The 18,866-nt window shown below is 45.4% G+C and overlaps 1 protein-coding gene across 1 annotated transcript in view; it reads right to left on the bottom strand.

Moving 5' to 3' along the window:
* The window catches only part of ACOT7 (acyl-CoA thioesterase 7), a 1,119,500-nt gene that overhangs the window by 830,705 nt on the left and 269,929 nt on the right, over positions 1–18,866 (bottom strand). Inside the window, exon 3 of the mRNA XM_069240010.1 lies at positions 4,887–5,043. Within this exon, the coding sequence (XP_069096111.1) occupies positions 4,887–5,043 (157 nt within the window). The remainder of the gene's footprint in view (positions 1–4,886; positions 5,044–18,866) is intronic.

Consider the following 18,866-nt stretch of genomic DNA (forward strand, 5'->3'; position numbering starts at 1 on the left):
ATTCAAGAGCCCGCCCTCTCCTCCAAAGACAGAATGGCTAACCCAGTAGAGTGAATTTACAAACAGAAAATGGTTATTGCAAAATGTGATATGTGTATTTTGAAAGCTTATGTGCCCAGGGAACCATATGATGTGAGCTCACATGTTAAATCTACCGATAAACAAATCAAAAAAACCCTCAGCCCATCTCCAAGGGGCCACCTCTGCAACGTAATATATAAGTCTGATATTTTATAGGACTTGGAAGAGTACCTTCTGAGTGATTCATAAAATCAACATGTCCCTCACAATGCATCTTCTTTTAGGTTATTGGCATGCAACAACTACATATTATAGTCTACACAGTCATGGATCTCAGCACTCTCAACAGTTCTGATTCTACCCTTTCAACATTGAAGGTGGTGCTTCCAATTTTGTTCTATATGCCCATCATCTAGGGTACTAAGTGTCATGGGCCTTGTGTGGCTGAACTAACATTCCTTCACCCAAACCCTCCCTAACAATTTTGTTCTCAGCATAATGAATAAAATGTAGTGGCATAGTACCGCCTGTGGGCGGACGAACCTTTATTCGACACCATAACGCAGTTCTTGGTTCTGGTGAACTCTTGCAGGTTAGTGCCACCTGACATTTATCTCACTCTATAGCATAGTCAGTTGTGTCTGCTACTAGGTGTCATTTATTAGGCGACCTATCCACTGTATTGTAGAGCAGATGGGTCACCTGATGCCTCTGGGTGCTTCTGTGATGATGTTAATCTAAACACTTCTGCTAAAAGGAGTTTGGAATAAGGCTAAGTCTGCTTCCATCCCCAACGCAGCTGAACAACCCGGTGGGGTCGCCATCGGGCCAGGCCTCTGATAGTCACCTCTCCCAGACCCCCAACCCCTGCTGTGCTCGTTCCTCAGCCATGTGCACCCAACCTGCATCATGGTCATTATCTGTCATCTTGCAGGTTCTGCTGTACTCCTGCAGTACAGGCCACATAACACTTCCAATCCATGGTACCGCAGTACTGCTTGGGAGTACCTTGGCACTTCACGAGAGAAGTGATGGGTCCCGTGAGAGTACCACGGTACCCACAGAAAGACAATTTTCTTATATTTGAATCTCTTAGGCTGCTCCTTCTGGATCCCGCCACAAGTGCCTGCGGCCTGGGTGTCCCTACCCTGCCCCCATGACTCTTTTCAAAATATTTTTAGAGCACAGAGACGAGTCCCTGGATTCTGTAATGGCATTAACAACATTTTGCTCAGAATTGCAGCTAGCCAATCACATCACTTGATACCACAGTTCTGGCACTGGTACTGCAGTACCGGAATGGGGGACAGGAGATAAAATTCCTGGAGTTAATCAGAAGCCTGCATTTTTTCTGTACCACATGACTTACCCAATACCAACCATTCAGATATACATGTTTTTCTGTGCATTAACCGCTTCATGCTCACCCTAAACTCCTCTTTAAACACTAATTTCTCAAAAATGACTGAACGGATTTACACCAAACCACAGAAAGCATGCCTCCTGAGTAAAATTCTAATTTACTGCCAAATTTAGAGTGATTCCTTTCAGCTGTATTTTATGTATTGAAGAGCAAAGATTCCTTTATGAATTAACATGGGTAAATAATGTTTTAAGACCCACGCTTTCTTAGAAGAAAGTAAGGCAGACAAACTTTTTTAGTACAGTTTCATGACGATTCGTCAAACTGTGCCAACCTTATTAGAGAAACAAAACCACTCTTCCTAATGAAACTCTAACTCAACTATAACTACACTGTGATCACCGCCACTGTGTTTTATATATACAAAATATAGATATGTGCAGTTAATGGTTGATCTGTACACATCTATATTACGTACAAATCCTTACCTTGATCATACCTTGATGAGATCATGCCTGTTGATATTGTTCAGTTGTTATTTTTGTGTGTCAATATTTGTTACCTTGATATTCTGACATACAACCTCATATGGACACTGGCTCACAGTCATATTAGCCACTAAAAGTCATAATCAGGATCAATTAAAAAATCTGATCTTCCTATATCTTGTCAAGCTCTTTTAAACCTCAAATTTGGAATGTATCAATTGCAACACTGGACATATTGCCTTTTTGGAAGTCACTGTCAACAGATCCCTTCCTGGAAGCAGGCACAATGGGCTAGCCTGGCATATTGAGAGATGTTGTTTTAGACTCTGGGCACATTACTGTAACCTGTGTTTGAAAAGAAGAGGTTCTAGTACATAGGGCATGTGCCAGATTGTAGGCAGTAAATCAGAGTATTTAATTCTGTGAGGAAATATATAAATATTTGATTAATGCCGTCCTTTTTTATAGGCATCAGTCAAGTGATGACACTTCGGATAAAGAGATGGTGATGCACCCGCTCTAAATGGATGTCACTAAGATGGAGTTCATATGATTAGTTCAAATCAACAGTGAAGAGATCAGGGCTTTGTAAGAATTATCCTCAAAACAGATGGGTGTATCCTATAAGTCAATGATAAGGTAAATGACGAGGTGATGCATTAGAGCCTGAGAGGTGACTGCTGGTGATACAGGTGTATCATGTTAAGGGTTGGAAGGGGAACGGCATCAGATGGTGTGAGCGTGCTGCTGAAGCCCAGGGTGCAGGGATGGATGTAAGATGCTAGAGATAAAATGGGCGTGGGATTATTCAACATGCTAATGATAACAGAGCGTCAGTGCTTAATTTGTGCCGGTGGTTTCCTATCTTTGGCACCAGCACGTATTTGTTATAACCAGCACTTAACTATTTTATCACATGATGGCGGTGTCTGATTATTTCTTAAATTAACACATGAACGGAGTCCTTCAAAAATGTAATAGATTAAAAAGAAAATAATACCTGTACACCCAGGCCATTTTTGCACCTCTGACTCCAGACGGTCATTTTTGTAGTAATGTGATGTGCTATTGGATTTCTCTGGCACTGATGTTTGGCAGTGCTATCAGGAGCAGTAGGGGGTGCAGGCTGCAGCACCTCCAGAGGAATACCTAGGGCCCTGGCAGTTACATTATTACAAATTAAACACTGGAGAGGGCTATGCAGTGGGAATGACATTATGTACTGACTGAGTTGCATAATTTGCACCATTTATGAACTCTGCCGTTTGTGTGTTTATTTTATATTTTTTAGATTAGAATGTTTTGGAGTGATACAGAGAGCCTTCATTCGTTTTAGCTTTTTGTACCAACGTGCATTCTTTAAGGCCGCCAGCACCTTTTACTAGGCTGATTGATGTAAAGACTTTGTGGGGCCCTAGATGACCCTGACAAAGCCAATTAACCCTGAGGGCCCCAATTCATGTTACTAGGGCCATGACTGAGCTGGGCCAGTGAATTTTATGAAGTGCCTCAGAAGGGATTTGAATTTGCAGGTCACACGTTTGAAATACACAGTATATGTAACTGATGTGATAAAAAATTCCTATAAAAAAACAATATACAGTTGTATAGTGTAGATCATCACATTGTGCAATCAAATTGCAGTTTCCTGTAAATAGGAAGGAATATAGGGCCTGGTGTACCAAAGGGTTTAATCTATTCTCTGTATGTGGGGAAGTACATAAAGGTCCTTGTCTCTTTGAGACGTTTTAAGCATTGGTCAAATTGGGCTCTGTCCCATGGCCTCAGCCTTTCAGGTGGGGCCCATAGAGCCAGCTCTGGTCTCCAGAGAGCCTGCCCTGATGTCTTTGAATAATTCATAAACAGATTGTTATAAATACTGTTTTCCCACTAATTTAATTTTACTGTGGGTGATGTGTCAGAGTCTATTACAGACATTTTGCAGACAAATGCTGTGTTTATGTCTCATGCAACATCCACTAAAAAAAAGTTTCACTATCCCTGAAAATAGGATGTAAAGAATTTGAGAATTTGGACCAGTGCGGTCCTGCGCTCAGTGACCTGGCCGGGGAGGGCATGAGACTGCTGAAACTGGATCATGTATATCAAGCTGTTCCAAAAGGGGGCTCCAAAATATGTTTGACACAGGGCCCCCAAAATCCTAAAGATGTCCCTGTTTCGGGAAATACATATGTCGCTCCTTTCATGCAGCTTTCTCAAAGCATCCCGGGTCCTAAAGGGCAAATGTGCTGTACGCAGTGAATACATAGCTTCTCGAGATTCTCAACTGCACTCATCTCGGTCTGGCAGGGAACTCTCCAAGCTTTAAGCGGGATTTCATAAAAACAGATGATTATTGTGGCAACTGAGCATTCACGAATTAAGTCTTCATCGGGCTTAATCAATAACATATCCATGTGTAGCCTATAATGAGTATTGTCCTCATGCGTCCTACACGAGTGGGCATCTACAGATTACCTTTTTTTATAACTTTTAAAGAGATGGGCTAGTATTTGAAAATTGAACGACTACAAAAAAAGGTCAATGATATTCAAAGACAACAACTCCCCCAGCGCAAAGCTGCAATTAAGCTATTCTTAAACCACCCTCCGGTCACAAACACTGTCAGGTCACACTGCCAAGACCGACTTCCTTTCTGGAAGCAAAATGGCTTCATTGTGAAAAACGGTATTGAGTAAAGACAACATAAGTGCAACCGCAGGCGTGGGGGCATTAAATCAAATTCAGTGCAAAACATACAACATAAAACTTAAAAAACAGTGCAAAACATACACGTCTGCAAGAAAAAAATCCATCAATACTATCACAAAATGTGTGCTGCATTACGCCCCATAATTTGTCTTTTCTTGCCACATAATTTTGTCATTTCCGCCGCATAAATTACGCATCTCTGGCTTAATTAGATCTCCCCTGATGCATAATTCAAGTGGGCCTGGCTATAGCTCATGTAATCCAGGTAGAAACCTGACATAAGATGATGGCGGCAGCATTACCTGTTAAGATGTTTTCTGCCAGCACATCAACTTGAACTTCAACAGACTGTCTTGAGGTGTAGGTGATTTCTGCGCTCACGTGACTCACTTCTCCAATACACATGGGTGAGAGGAAGTCTGTACGCTCCACGCGGGCGAGGGCAGCCACACAGGGCTCCTAGAAAGTAAACACAGAAGGGACATTTAACACACTGTAGAGGGCTACCTGATTTTAAGGCCATAAGGAAGCTCTGAAGACTGCTTGAAAATCATTTTGGTGATTTCACTTTGCAATTGACACCATCAGTATAGTTGTTTCTCATCTGGCCTACCTTTGATCCCTTATTCATCTAGGAACAACATTAGGAATTGGCAATTAGTGGTCCTTATTCTGGCCTGTGTTCCATATTTTGTGTATTTCTGTACCTTTGTATTGTATTGATTATGATTGTAGCATTATTATACTGCTGGGTACCACTGGTGAGGCCCAGAAGCACTTCCGGATGGCCAAGTAAAAGGCCCCTCTATTGTTGAATTGAGTGTTAAAGTGCAAGTTGACAGAGAGGTTCTTGTGGGAAGAACTTGGATGCCATCAATGCTTGTTCTGAGCTGATAGTTGCATGTGGGGCCCACCAGCACTTATTTTGGGGGTACAGCTCTTATTTTTTCCTTGACAGATTTGGGGAGAAAGAATGAAAAAGAACTTGTAAGAGTGCAATGAAGGGGCAGAGAGTGTCTGGTGTTGGATAAAAGACACATTAAGTGCAGAGGCAGCTGGTGACACTTAAAAGTGGTGGGGCGTAAAAGTTAGTGATGAGTAACCAAGTGACCTGTCACAAGCGAGCATAGCGAGCAAGCCTGGCTGTCATAAGAGGGATCAGGTGAGTTATCCCCTCAAGAAAATTTTGAAAAAAGAGTAACCAAATGGTGCATTTTTAAGTAAATGTGAGAATGCAAGAAGGTTAATAAGGCAATAGTGAAAGTGTAGTGACATCAATAAAGAGATACCATGTGACAATGATGTAGGTAGCTGCTCAGTCACTAGATCCACATAAGTTCATAACAGACTTTGAGATAACAATGCTGACCTTGAAATTCGGCACAGTGAAGGGCAATTAGAAACAGATGGACTATGTGCATTAGAGATTCTTGAAAATGAGTGGCTCAGAGCGTGAAGCAACTTCCTGCCAATTACTTGATTGAATTTGCCTCTCTTTCTGGAGTGTTCCAAAACTGACTTCAGCATAGGGAGAGTAACCAATGCAGAATCAGCATAAATGCTGTCAAGATAACACTAAAGCAAGATTCTGAGCATCGCATGTTCCATGCATGCACACAGTATAGTGAGGTTTGTGTAGCTTTTCAGTGTCACGGGAATAAGACAGTTTGGTGACATTTTTGACAGGCATGAAGTACGGTGGACACGGCTGACCACTTCCTCATTTCCCGTGCACTTTGGGATAAAATACGCTTTTAGTTTATAATCGTGTGTGCTTCCCGTTTCTGGTCGAGGGTGTTGCTTTGTATGAGTTGGTTTTCGGGGGCACCTTAAGCGCCATTAGTAATGGTTGGGTTAAAGGAATGATTATATAATGAAGTAAACTCCAGTTTCAGTGAGACACTACGCCTCGCACTCGTGCTGATGTGCACGCTGCACCTGTTTCTGCTGGTCTAAGTATTTTAGTTATTCCATAGAAAAAGCAGTGCAAGGGCGCAAAATGAGGACTGCAAACTCCAGAAAAAGCAAGAAAATGTGCTGGATGCGCAAGCCAACGAATGATGAAACCACTTCATCCAAGCCGAGTAGTCTCCATCCTCTCCAGCTCTCTCCATGAGAACTCTCCAGGAATTCACAGGAAGGGGAATTCAGGTGGATGGTTGGAGATGGGAAAGCACTTACCAGGCTGTCACCGTGGAGTATTATTTCAGTGAGACACGGAATGTACCTGCTGGTGCCTGTGGTGGGTGTGTTTAGACAGCACTAGAAGCTGTCCTTACCTGCTGCGAACAAGAACGCTCTGTTTACCTAGGAGAGGTTTGTACTGGGTAAGGAGAGGGCGAGAGTGTGAGGATGCTGATAACAACCACATCTCCCAAAGTCTTCCAGTGGTACATTCTTTTCCGCATGCACCCCCGGGCCTTTGCCTCAATGGAACAACCCACCTAGGACTCAGACCAGCTTCACACTGGCAGCTCAGCAGCAGTTCTGCAAGGGAATACGTTGCCACAGGAAGCTGGGCCCAGGGCGCACCACATGTTGTTTGTACTAGACCTTGCCCATGTGCGGGGGGTTTGTTTCGATGTATTATAGCTGTGGAGACCCCGTAGTTAGCTGGGACTGTTCATGTGGTACTAAACTGCCTTGCATTGCATGTTACTGCAGGCATATTTACCCCAAACCATCTGCTGAAATGTGTTTCACACATATTAAAACAAATTACCTCAGGATCGCCATAGGTCACAAGTACATACATGGGTATTCATGGTGGACGCGTGATGTCCACAATGTGAGATTCCCTCCGAGGCGGCGACTCCTAGGACAGCACCGCTGCACCCTCAGCTACTCTTCTCTGCCCCGAAGCACTGAAGTAAAGGAATTCTCTTTTTATTCAATCTGCAGAATACGTTCTCGCTTTGCTCTGTGGGCATTTGCTAAAGAAATCAGGTTGCATGGAGTTTGAAACTTCCTCAGCTTCCGGCAGCTCACACACACACTCCCCATCTCGGCCCAGCCTTTGTTATCTTGGTGTTTACTGCGCAGTGTGCTAATAACAGCAGTGTTTCAATTTTTTATAAGGCTAACAACAGAAAAGTTTGAAAAGCAATCAATCACTGCTACAATTAAAGTCTTTGGCCTGTCATATTTTCAAATCTGTCTTTCTAAAGACTTTAATATGTTTATTCTACCATTCCCGAGTCATTCCTCCAAGGAAACACTTGTCAAGTCGCCTTCCTTTCCTCTATGTATGTACAATACATATATAATGTGTTTCACACTCACATCGAAATAATGTATTTATATGGTGCCACTACCACCTACTTTTGCTCAGGGTTAAAGTGACACTGCCTGGTCCACTCCACTTCGGAGTACTCGTTTGTCACACAAAGGCTGCTCGACTCTCCCGCCAGTGCCACAGCAGCATTAGGGACAGGTTAGGTGGTCACACCGTCACAGGGTGTGGTCTGACCCTGTTTGGCTCCGGGTGCGCTGAAAGGAGGGGAGGGAGAGAGACAGGGAGGGTGGCCGAGCAGCCTAGCAATAGCAGAAATGACCTTTCACTGCATGGCTTGACATAACCCATTCAGTGATTGGTCATCCCCTGCAAGGCCATGTGCAAAAACTCTGCACACACCAGAGGCCCAGACTAGGCCCACCAACCGCCCAGTAACAAAGCATGAAAGCAGCGCCAGGACTGGCTTGAGCGGGCAAACTCACCACTCATTAGTAGACTGGAGGTCTGTAGTTTTGAGCAACCCCCCCTCCCTAATGTGCAGTCGTGAGAAGCCTCTAGTGCGCATGTTGGGTTGGCAGGAGAAAGGCAGCCGTCTAACCGGACATGCGCACTTTGTGGCCAAGATGCCCTGCGTTTCTTGCTCATTGTTACCTAAGGCTATGTCTATCAAACAGAGGCCCCACCCACCCCCTTCAGAACAGATACCAAGTAACCACACCCACAGATGGAAGGCTGACTGTGACTGACTTGAGTGAGTCACGACTCTCGAGTCACACTAAATCAATGATGATGCTGTGATTTGATTTTCAACTTTCTTTTTAGTACTCCCATGTAATAGGGGGTCAAAATACCAGGGGCTCAATGCCCCAATGCCTTAAGGCAGGAACTGCTGCTGATCAAGGGAATCAAGACTACGCATCTTTGGTATTCGGCACTCGGAACTTCGATAGCGATCTGAGCACAATTGTGAACCCTGGCTCTTATTCTTTTACAAATTAAGCACTGTAAGTGTGAGGTTCCGAGGGCCAGTGTAAACGTGTGGTGGAGAAAGAGTGCCTGTATGTCGGTACGCAGAACATGAATCAGAGTTTTACGCAAGATAGGGGTGTGTCTGTGTGCATTTACCTTGTGGGGGTCACTTCCTACCCCACAGATCCATCCTGCCCTTACATACTTTTGAATACTGCATACAAATGCCATTTGTTTAGATTCCTGCACCCGCCTCTTAAGTATTATTTTCATTACATATTTCTATTATTTATTATTCTCTAAAGTTTTCTCCCGATCATAGAATACTGTCGGCGTTGTGACGCCGTGCTGTGCATGCAATGGCGGAAATAAACACCCGGAGACAGTATGCTGCTGATAACTATTTATTAACGTCACTAGAATCATCCTCAAGCTTCCCTGCCTATACACTCCTATTTATAACATTCCCCCGTCATCTTGGTGCGACCATCTCGCACCTCCGGCAAGGGGGGTTTCCTTCACCCACCACTTCCATTTCTAACCTATTGGAGCTGGCCGGTTCCGGCCACAACATTACATCCCTCCCCAAGAGAGCAATAAACAAAATGTGAAATGAACATAAAAGTGAGATGCTGCCACTGTCTGCGTGGCTCGTGAATGAAAATAAATGTTTCTTTTTCTTTTGGACGCTCCCCTACTAAGGTCAGTCACATGCATAGTCTGCGTATCGCCGAGAGGGGCCTGGGTTATGTCTCAGCATGTATCTCCCTTCTCTCGACCAGTCCGACACCTGAATCCTTTCCGCACTCTGGTTGGGTGCCGTCGCTCCTGCGAGCTGGTTCTGCGTTTGTTCTGCTCCCGGGTGAGTTGTGAGGTGTTCTGAGGTGTTTTCCGGTCCTCCGCTTGTAGGTTCTAGGCATGCAGGTTCCACATCTGAGTCTGCTCTTTCGTCTGTGTTGCTCTCGTCATTTCCGCTGCGTGTCATTTGGGGTAAGCGTTTGAAGAGTGCCGCGTTGCGGGTTACTGTCTCTGGCCCTTGTCGGGCTGTTACCAAGGTGCCCTTCACAGCAGTTACAGTCCATGGCCGTGTCTCGAAAGGTAGTTGGAATTTTTCTCCAGGGTGGCGGTCTTTTACCAGGACGGCATCACCTACTTGCATGGTTACTTCTCAGGCTCTCCATTTCTTGGATGCGCGTGCATTAGTGTTGGCTCTCCTTGCTGCTGACTTGTCTGGCGGTGGCGGTTGGTTTGCCCACGATGGGTGATGCGGGATAGCATCTGTCACTGTTCTTCCGAAGCAAAGCTGACTGGGGTGGCTCCGGTGGTGGCGTGAGGCGTGACCCTGTACTCCCTTCGGAAAGCGTATATTGGTCTTTCGGGGTTCTCTGCTTCAGCCACCTCTCCATTTGCTTGTGGCCATCGGGGTGTGATGCGCCGGTGTTTGGTGTTTGTTGATGCTAGGAAGTCCGCCCACTCGTGGCTGTTGAAAGGAGGGCCGTTGTCTGTGCGCACCACTCCGAAGAAACCGTGAGTGGCCATCAGCTTTTCGAACTTGGGGATGACTGCGTGTGCACCACCTCGACCTCCGGATAGCGTGAGTAGTCGTCCACTACTATGATCATGTGTGAGCCGTCCGGGAGGATCCCAAAATCTGCACTTACTCTTTGCCATGGTGCTGATGGTCCTTGCTCAGTGAGAACCGGTGCCGGGGGGTCTGGGTTGCCACTGGCTTGGCAGACGAGACACCTTTTGACTGTGTCTTCCACTAGCTTATCCAAACCTGGGAACCACACCTTGTTCCTGAGGCGAGCCTTTGTCTTGACAATGCCTTGGTGCGCTCCGTGCGCGAGGGATACAGTTCTGGTTGTCAGGATGGATGGAATCACCAGGCGGAACCCCCTCAGCAGGCAGCCTTCTTCGCTCACCGAGAGCTCTTGGCGGACGTTGAACAGTGCGTGTAAACAGGCTTGGGCTTCTTGTGTGCGGAAAGAGTCTGGGCGTTGGAGGGGCCTCCAGTCCTCCGTCCGGGTGGCTGTTATAGCGATTTGCAAACATTCATCCAGGGAGGTTGCTGTTATTACTTCACTGAGCGGTATGGGTAGGGGTCGTGTGGGCTCAATCACCAGCCTCACATACTCTTCTGTCTCCTGTGCTTCTTCCACTTCTTGGGGTGTGGCTAGGCGGGCGTGTCGGGACAGGAAGTCTGCTGGGTTCTTCGTGCCCGGTTGATATTCAAGTGAAGTCATACTCTTGGAGCTGCAGGATCCATTTTTCAATCCTCGGCGGTGGTTTCGAGGATGTCCCTTTGAACAGGGGTAACAGGGGTTTGTGGTCGGTCACCACCGAGAATGCCTTGCCGTATAGATAGAGGTGGAAGTGCTGGCACCCCCAATGGATGGCAATGGCTTCCCGTTCGATCTGTGAATATCTCTGCTCTGTTGGCGTGAGTGTGCGGCTGGCAAAAGAAATGGGGGCCCACTCTCCGCAGTCTTGGTTCTGTGCTAACACCGCTCCTAGGCCCGTGGGGCAGGCATCGACTACTAGCTGTGAGTGGCGTCGGGGGTCAAAGAATGCCAGTGTGGTGTCGGCGGAAAGTGCTCTTTTGGTGGCTTGAAAGGCATCTTCTTGCTCCTTACCCCATTCCCAATGGTGGTTTGCTTGTGTGAGCTGTCGTAGGGGCCCTGTGATGTCTGCGAGATTTTTCATGAACCGGCTGCAGTACGTTACCATGCCCAAAAAACTCCGGACTCCTGACACCGATGTGGGTGCAGGGGCTTCCTGGATGTCTTTGACTTTTAGGGGGTCCGGTCCGACTCCGTTTTTTGAGAACCGATACCCAAAGAAACAGATTTTGTGCTTTAAAAATTCGCATTTATACTGGTGGAGCACTAGTCCTTTTTTTTGTAGTCTGGCGAACACGGCTCGTAGTCACTTCAGATGCGTTTCGACGGTGGGGGCATGGACCAGGATGTCATTGCTCACGTTGAGGACTCCTGGGAGTCCTTGCAGGACTTCTTTGATAACGTGTTGGAAGACTTCTGCCGCGCTAGACTTGCCAAAATTGAGCCTCTTGTATCTCAATAGACCATTATGGGTGGAGAAGGTGGTTATGGGCCGTGATTCTGGGTGCAGCATGATCTGGTGGTATCCTGATCTGAGGTCCATCTTTGAGAAACAATAAGACCCTGTTAGCTCACTGAGGATATCATCTACCGTTGGGGTCAGGTGCCTCTCCCTTTTGATTGCCAGGTTCGGCATGCGCATGTCGACGCAGATCCTGACGGCGTCAGATTGTTTGGGTTTCCTAGCAACTACGATGGGGGATACCCACGGTGTTGGGCCTGAGACTTTCTCGATGATCCCTGCCTGTTCTAGGAGTTTGAGTTCACGTTCCACTTTGGGGCGCAGGTGGAATGCTACACGGCGATGTCTGAGCGCTGTGGGGGTGACAGACTCATCGATGTGGAGGTGCAGTGGGGGCCCTTTTAGGCAGCCGATTCCCTCAAACAGAGTCTTGAATTCCTGCATTAAGTCATTGAGTGTATTCACATGTACGCTAAATGCAAAATGTAACAGGTTGAGGTCTTGTGCCATTTGACAGCCAAGTAGGAAACCTGCGCCGTCTTTGGAGTTGTAAATCTTCGTGGCTGTTCCAGTGGTATCGTGGGAGATTTCTGTCGTGAACGCCCCTGCTATCTCTAGGGGTCGGCTGTTTCCAAACGCAAAAACATGTATGTTTGTGGGTCGGAGTGTCAGCAATGGTTTGGGTAGTTTGTTGTACACGTCCATGGCCATCAAGTTTATGGACGTGCCTGTGTCCACCAGTGCTGGGACTGGGGACCCTTGGACTGTAACTTGGCATGTGGGTAGGCGTCGTCCTCCAACTGCGCGTATTACATGGACTGTGTGTTGGTCATTGTCCATGTCACTGTCTGAGTCTGGGTCTAGCGTGGTTTCAACCATTTGGATGGTCTTCCTTGTGGTGTTGGTCGGTTGTTTTGGTGCGGATCTGCAGACTTTTGCAAAATGGTTGTGTTTCCCGCATGCGCTGCAAATTTTGCCCCACGCAGGGCAGGTGGTCGGATGTGGTGCCGGTCCGCCGCACCACTTGCATGATCTGCTTCTTTGCTTTCCTTTGTAGTTGTCTCCTTTTTGTTGCGGTGCGTTCGCCATCACCGCATTGGCTGCTTCTGGTTTTACTTGGGTTGTTGGTGCTTGTTCCATGTGGGCCGCCCGCGCCCGTGATAGCTCTTGAGATCGTCCTAGTGTGAGAATGTCTTTAATTTGCATGTTTGGTTGTTGTAATATGCGCTCTCAGAGTTTTGACGACGAGCACCCTTGGATGAATTGTGCCCTGATTTCATCCTCCTCATCGGGCAGTGTGCATGTGCTGGCTAATTCTTTTAGCCTGGCATAAAAGACATTGACGGACTCATCAGTTGTTTGGCGGGCTTGGCGTAATAGGAACCTTTCGTAGTCTGGATTTGCATAGGGTTCAAAATGCGCAGTAATTGCCCCTTTTAGAGTTTCGTATGTCCGTGGCCGTGCTTCTGTTATAGACTTGAACACTTTGTGGATGTCTGCGCCACCAATGTGTAGAAGTAGGGGTCTGCGCCTCTCTGGTTTGACGTCTAGGGCTTCAAAGTATGTTTCGAGGCGTTCTACCCAGACTTTCCAACCCGCGGATTGGGTGGGGGGTGCACCTGTGATGGTGAAAGGTTCCAGTGGTGGTATGCCAGCCATTGTAAAGGGCGACTGGTTGTGATGAGGTGGCGAGCGCTTGCAGGAGGGTACAGTACATTTTTGATTTAACGTGTCTGCGCTTATTATTGGCACCTTTTTTTTTTTTTTTTTTTTTACTGTGTCTCCCTTCCAGTGCTTGCGTTGTTTAATGAGGGGAAACAACGAGGGAGGAGGACTTGCAACACAGTATGGCTTGTGCTTAATGCTAGTTCCTTGTATGCAGCCTATGCGTGTTGTTTGTGGCCATAAGGAGAAAAATGCTTACTGTGGTATTTCTTTTTCTCTTTCTTCCTCTTTTTTTTTTTTTTTTCCAGGTTACAGGTGCTGGAGCTTGTCTGAGGAGCGCAGGGTTGTAACTTGCATGACGCCACGTGCACGTTCAGGCGAGGAGCGTAGTTCTTTGAAGATGCAGGGTGTTTTGGGGGCCTGCTGTGCGAGCTCGCCGGAGCCGCGATGTCCGTCAGGCATCAGCTGAGGGCCTGCGCGGGCGTTAGTTAACACGTGCGCACAGCCCTCCTGGGGTGGGCAGCTTTTCTCGGTGCGGCCGCTGTGTGTTTGCCGGCACAGCCCTCCTGGGGCGGGGCAGCTTCTCCCGGTACGGGCGCTTTATGCTGGTTTCAGCGGTGCCGGCTGGGCAGACCCTGGCGGCGTCAGAGGTCAGAATGGTCGGGCGGCACTGAGGCCGGCTGGCGTGGGCATGAGTTGATGTAGTCCGTGACGGCTCTGCAGGTAAGCCGGCCGGACTTCCTTCTCTTACTGGGTCGGACAGACCGGTGTTGTCGCTCGGTGTGCGGTGGGTGGCGCCACTATCGGTTGAGGTAGGCCCACTCTCGTCGCCAAATGTGACGCCGTGCTGTGCACGCGATGGCGGCAATAAACACCCGGAGACAGTATGCTGCTGATAACTATTTCTTAACGTCACTAGAATCATACTCAAGCTTTCCCGTCTATACACTCCTATTTATAACATTCCCCCGTCATCTTGGGGAGACCATCTCGCACCTCCGGCAAGGGGGGTTTCCTTCACCCACCACTTCCGTTTCTAACCTATTGGTGCTGGCCGGTTCCGGCCACAACATTACAGGCGTGCATCCATGTTTGATTATAAGAGTGCACAACTCTTTTATAATTTATGATCGCCATCATATATACAGTGCTTTGACCACCATGTAAGGCCTAGTGTGTGCTTTATTAAACCGCACTATAAAATGTATATTTCTTCCCAAACCGTTGTGAAATAGATTAGTCTTCGGAATAAGTTTTCTATACACAAAGAAATAACACCACTCGTTGACATTATCCTCACGAAAAATGTCACCCTGTGTCTCGTTGCATGCTCGTGTAAGTGAAAAAAATACACCCACACAACATGATGACCTGATTACATGTTTGGCAGTCGAGGACACACACCGCTGCACTGAGGCGAACACGAAGAATGCCTAAAAAAGCCCGGCACGTATAAGTATCTAGGCATTAGAGTCCTGTGGGTGTCTAAAAGAGCGAGATATACACTTGCCAACTCCCGTCAAATATACGCATTTGAGCAAGCTTACGTTGTGCTCGGAATACGAGTCAGGCAGGAATCTGTAATACCGTAACGTTGATTAAGAGATCATTCAGAGGAAAATATCTAGAATTATACCGTTGTGTTTAACAAAAACCTAAATGCACCCCCCTCTTATCGTCCTCTACTTCACGATATAAGGAGCTTTTACGCCAGAAGCAAAGGGTTCGTATTTATTCCGTTCTTCCATCAACCATAGCAAAAATACAAAGAAGCAAACGCTATATAGAAACAATTGCAATACAATACACTACAGCTACAGCAAGGTTGAGAAGGTATGACTATGAGTTTCTGCTGGTAAATCATGGAACAACAGCGCCACCTACTGAAAATCAAACTGAAAACAGGTATGTAAGGTTTAAATCATTGAGGTTAGACGCAAAAAGTACAACTTTCGGTTCTTCGCACGCCAACAACAACCTAATGGCACATTTAACTTATTTTTTGGGTGGGATGTATTATGAGGTCTCACTGAGGTCAAACTATAATGGCAAGAGTCCAGAAACAAGATGGCTGTGGTGTACTTTGTTGCTCTGACTAATTGGTGTAGCAAAGATGCTTTTAGTAAAACACAGGAATTATCCGGTTTCAATGGTCTCCTCAGGGCTATGGGTTCCGGTGCCAATGCACCTACTGCACCAATGATACCAACATTTATTTGATTAGTCAGGCAGGGTTGTTTTTCATCACACAAGGTATGTATTTGTCTTGGTGGAGGCGACATCAGCTGTTCGAGTGGAAATATAGATGGTTGACAAGGATCCTCAAAATCATGGTCGTTATATGTGGTAAACAAATCAACCCTGAATGTTTCCAAACAAAGGCAGATAAGCAGGGTTTAGGGGGATGAAAAAAGGTGTGTGTGTGGATGGGGGGCGGGGGGGTTGGGGTGTTCGAAAAGTGTAGTGGCCTATGTTATTAAGGGCGTGGCTTAATCACAAAAATGAAATGCCTATAGGTCCCATAGTGTGCTTCCCGACCATTACTTTGGTGCCTCTCTGAACTTTCTGTTATTGCATCCTGTTACTGCATCCTGCTATATAACACAACAACTAATATGCATGTAAAACCAACCTGGACTACTGGCTTTGCCAATGGTTGTTAGCTGTTTAAGGTAAACGAGTAACAACAATCATTTTGTTATAATTAATATTAAAATGTTTTAATATTGATATTGTGAGGCTGTGAATTAAGCATTACTATGGCCTGTGGAAGGGGTAGGGGTCTTCAGAGTATCCCAGTCATTCCTCTTATGTTCACACTATGTTAGATGTATTTACCATTTTCTCTCCACATTTCTTCCATCTGCATATCTTACACCTCATCTCGTTCCTCTTTAGCAACCTCTATTCACCCTCTCCTGAATGCACCTCCTCTCATTTCCTTCACTCCATCACCCCAACACTCTACGCACCCCAGTGCTTAATTTGTAAATAAAAAGGTGTCGGCGCTCAAAGCCCTCCTCAAACACGCAGATGCTGCAATTAAATGTGTCAACACGGAATACTCAGGAAGCATGATCCTGAAGCCATCTCGGGCCTCTTCAATCCATAAAAAGCTACTCCCTGCCCCTTCAGCTCACTCTTGAAGCTTTCTACTTTCTCCCTTTGTGACACTTTTTCCTTTTCCCCTTCATCCGTCTTTCCCATATGTGTCTTTTGCTCGCAGCAAATACTTGAGGCCGAAGAATAAGCCCCGGCCCTGAAAAATAAGTGCCGGTGCTCAGCACCGGAAACAACAAGCACAAATTAAGCACTGATGCACCCGCTCACATGCAAGCACTGCATATTCTTTTACTTTCAGCTTGTCAATAGTTTGATAAGTCTGTGTTCCTCCTTTACATACATTTGCACAGAATCATGATTGCAGCTGGAATACAGGAGCACTGCTCTGCACTCAGCAGAGAGGCCAAGGGCTGGATGACTATGCATTCTGAAGACCTTTTTGCTCCAATGAAAGTCACACTGAGAAACCTGTACTGCCTGCAGCCTCCGCTTCAGGGCGCTCAAACGTGGCCCATTATAAACACCTGAAGTGACTCCGTTCAAATTATGCACCACACATGGGTGAGGAGCTACACGAAAAAACTACAAAAAAACAACTTAGAAATAACTTGCGCTCGTAAGGTGATGCAACATTAAGTAAAGCATGTGAAATCTGAAGAGACACAAAACAGATTACTTGAATGTTTTTTACATTCACCGGTCAGAAATCAAACAGTATGTTTACTAGTAAAGTTAGGAACATGAATTAAGGGCTAAACGGGGGCTGGTTTCAATGTCCGTTTTTAATTGCTCAAGGGTCTGAGACTGGAGGGACCCGGCCCTCTTTTTAAAGCCCTGCAGGTATGGAAGAAGCCGAACATAGATCGTGCTAAATAATGTCAACGCCCCTGCCCCTGACAAGGGCATAGGGTAACAGTTCCAAATACATCCTGAAAGCCCCTATGCTTGAGATATAAGAGGGCTACGCACAAAGGGAAATTTGCACGTCAGCCAATCAACTTATTTTATTTGCTTCAGGCCAAACAGTCTACAGTATGCCAATTTAAAGCGTCACATTATTCAAATTCAAAAGGGACACTATAACATTTAAAAATGGACACCCAGATTTCATTAAGCTTTCCATATTCGATAACATTTGAGTAACTACATTAGGTTGAAGGTGGTGGTTAGGTATACTCAATGTTCATGCTCGAAAAATACAAAGATCTACTTTCTGGTATGAAAGCTCCTTGTCAGTCCGAAGGCAGAAAGAGAAGGACTCACTACATTTACTAATGGTATACATTCGGAATAATGGCCAAAAGATCTGTCTTCATTTCTCCAGAGTGTGAGCATAGTAAAATAAAGTGTAATTCTATTTCCTGACCCTAACTTACACATATAGTAGTTAGTATTGGCTGTGCCCTTTGACCATCTTTTAGTGTAGTTCAGTACTGGCTGGGTTCCCAGTCTGAGTTTCAAACAGAGAGATAATTTTTCCTCCAGGAATGCAATGCTTAAATACGGACATATGCATATTTACTCATGTATAAATCTACTTCTGAATCTGTGCAAGCCACCATCTCAGAGTGTAGATTTAACTAAAAGTCGACTTACATGTCTCCACTTTGTCAGTTCAATGTAAAGATATCTAAGACTGAATTTATGACTGTAAATTTACTAGCAGTACCTTTTCACATGTAGGTAGACATTTCGACCATATGGCAAAGTTGTCTCTTTGGAAAGGTACGCGGAAAAATATTGAAGTGTTTTATACTTTAAAACAATTATAAAATGTTTTAAAACGAAGTATAAAAGTAAAATACTTTTACTTATTTTTGTTGAAACACAAATAATAAAATAACACGGTACATTAACCCAAAAACATTAAATGTGTGTTGAATAATTCATTAAAATATATTCAGGCAGGCAGAGTAACTATTTCGGTCATTGACCATAAAAGTCACAGTTCAAAAATAAAGTACATAAGCCCAGTTGTTAAAACAATTAATAAGCAAGGACATTTGAATTATAGCATGGGCTCGCTGAAATGACAACATAACAAGTGCCATTAAAATCTTAAAACCGTGGGTTAAAATGATAATGAAAAAGAATCATGTAATATCATGTAATAACTTAAAATATTCCAAGCATTAAAATAACACATTAAATATACATAAGTACTATAAACAGGGTCTCTACATAAAACAATGGATAGTCAGTACCCTAAACGAAAAAGGTGTAACAATAAAGGTTTAGCCAATACGGGATGGATACAAGATACCTT

This window comes from Pleurodeles waltl, chromosome 6 (genome assembly GCF_031143425.1).
Source record: "Pleurodeles waltl isolate 20211129_DDA chromosome 6, aPleWal1.hap1.20221129, whole genome shotgun sequence".
NCBI lineage: Eukaryota > Metazoa > Chordata > Amphibia > Caudata > Salamandridae > Pleurodeles > Pleurodeles waltl.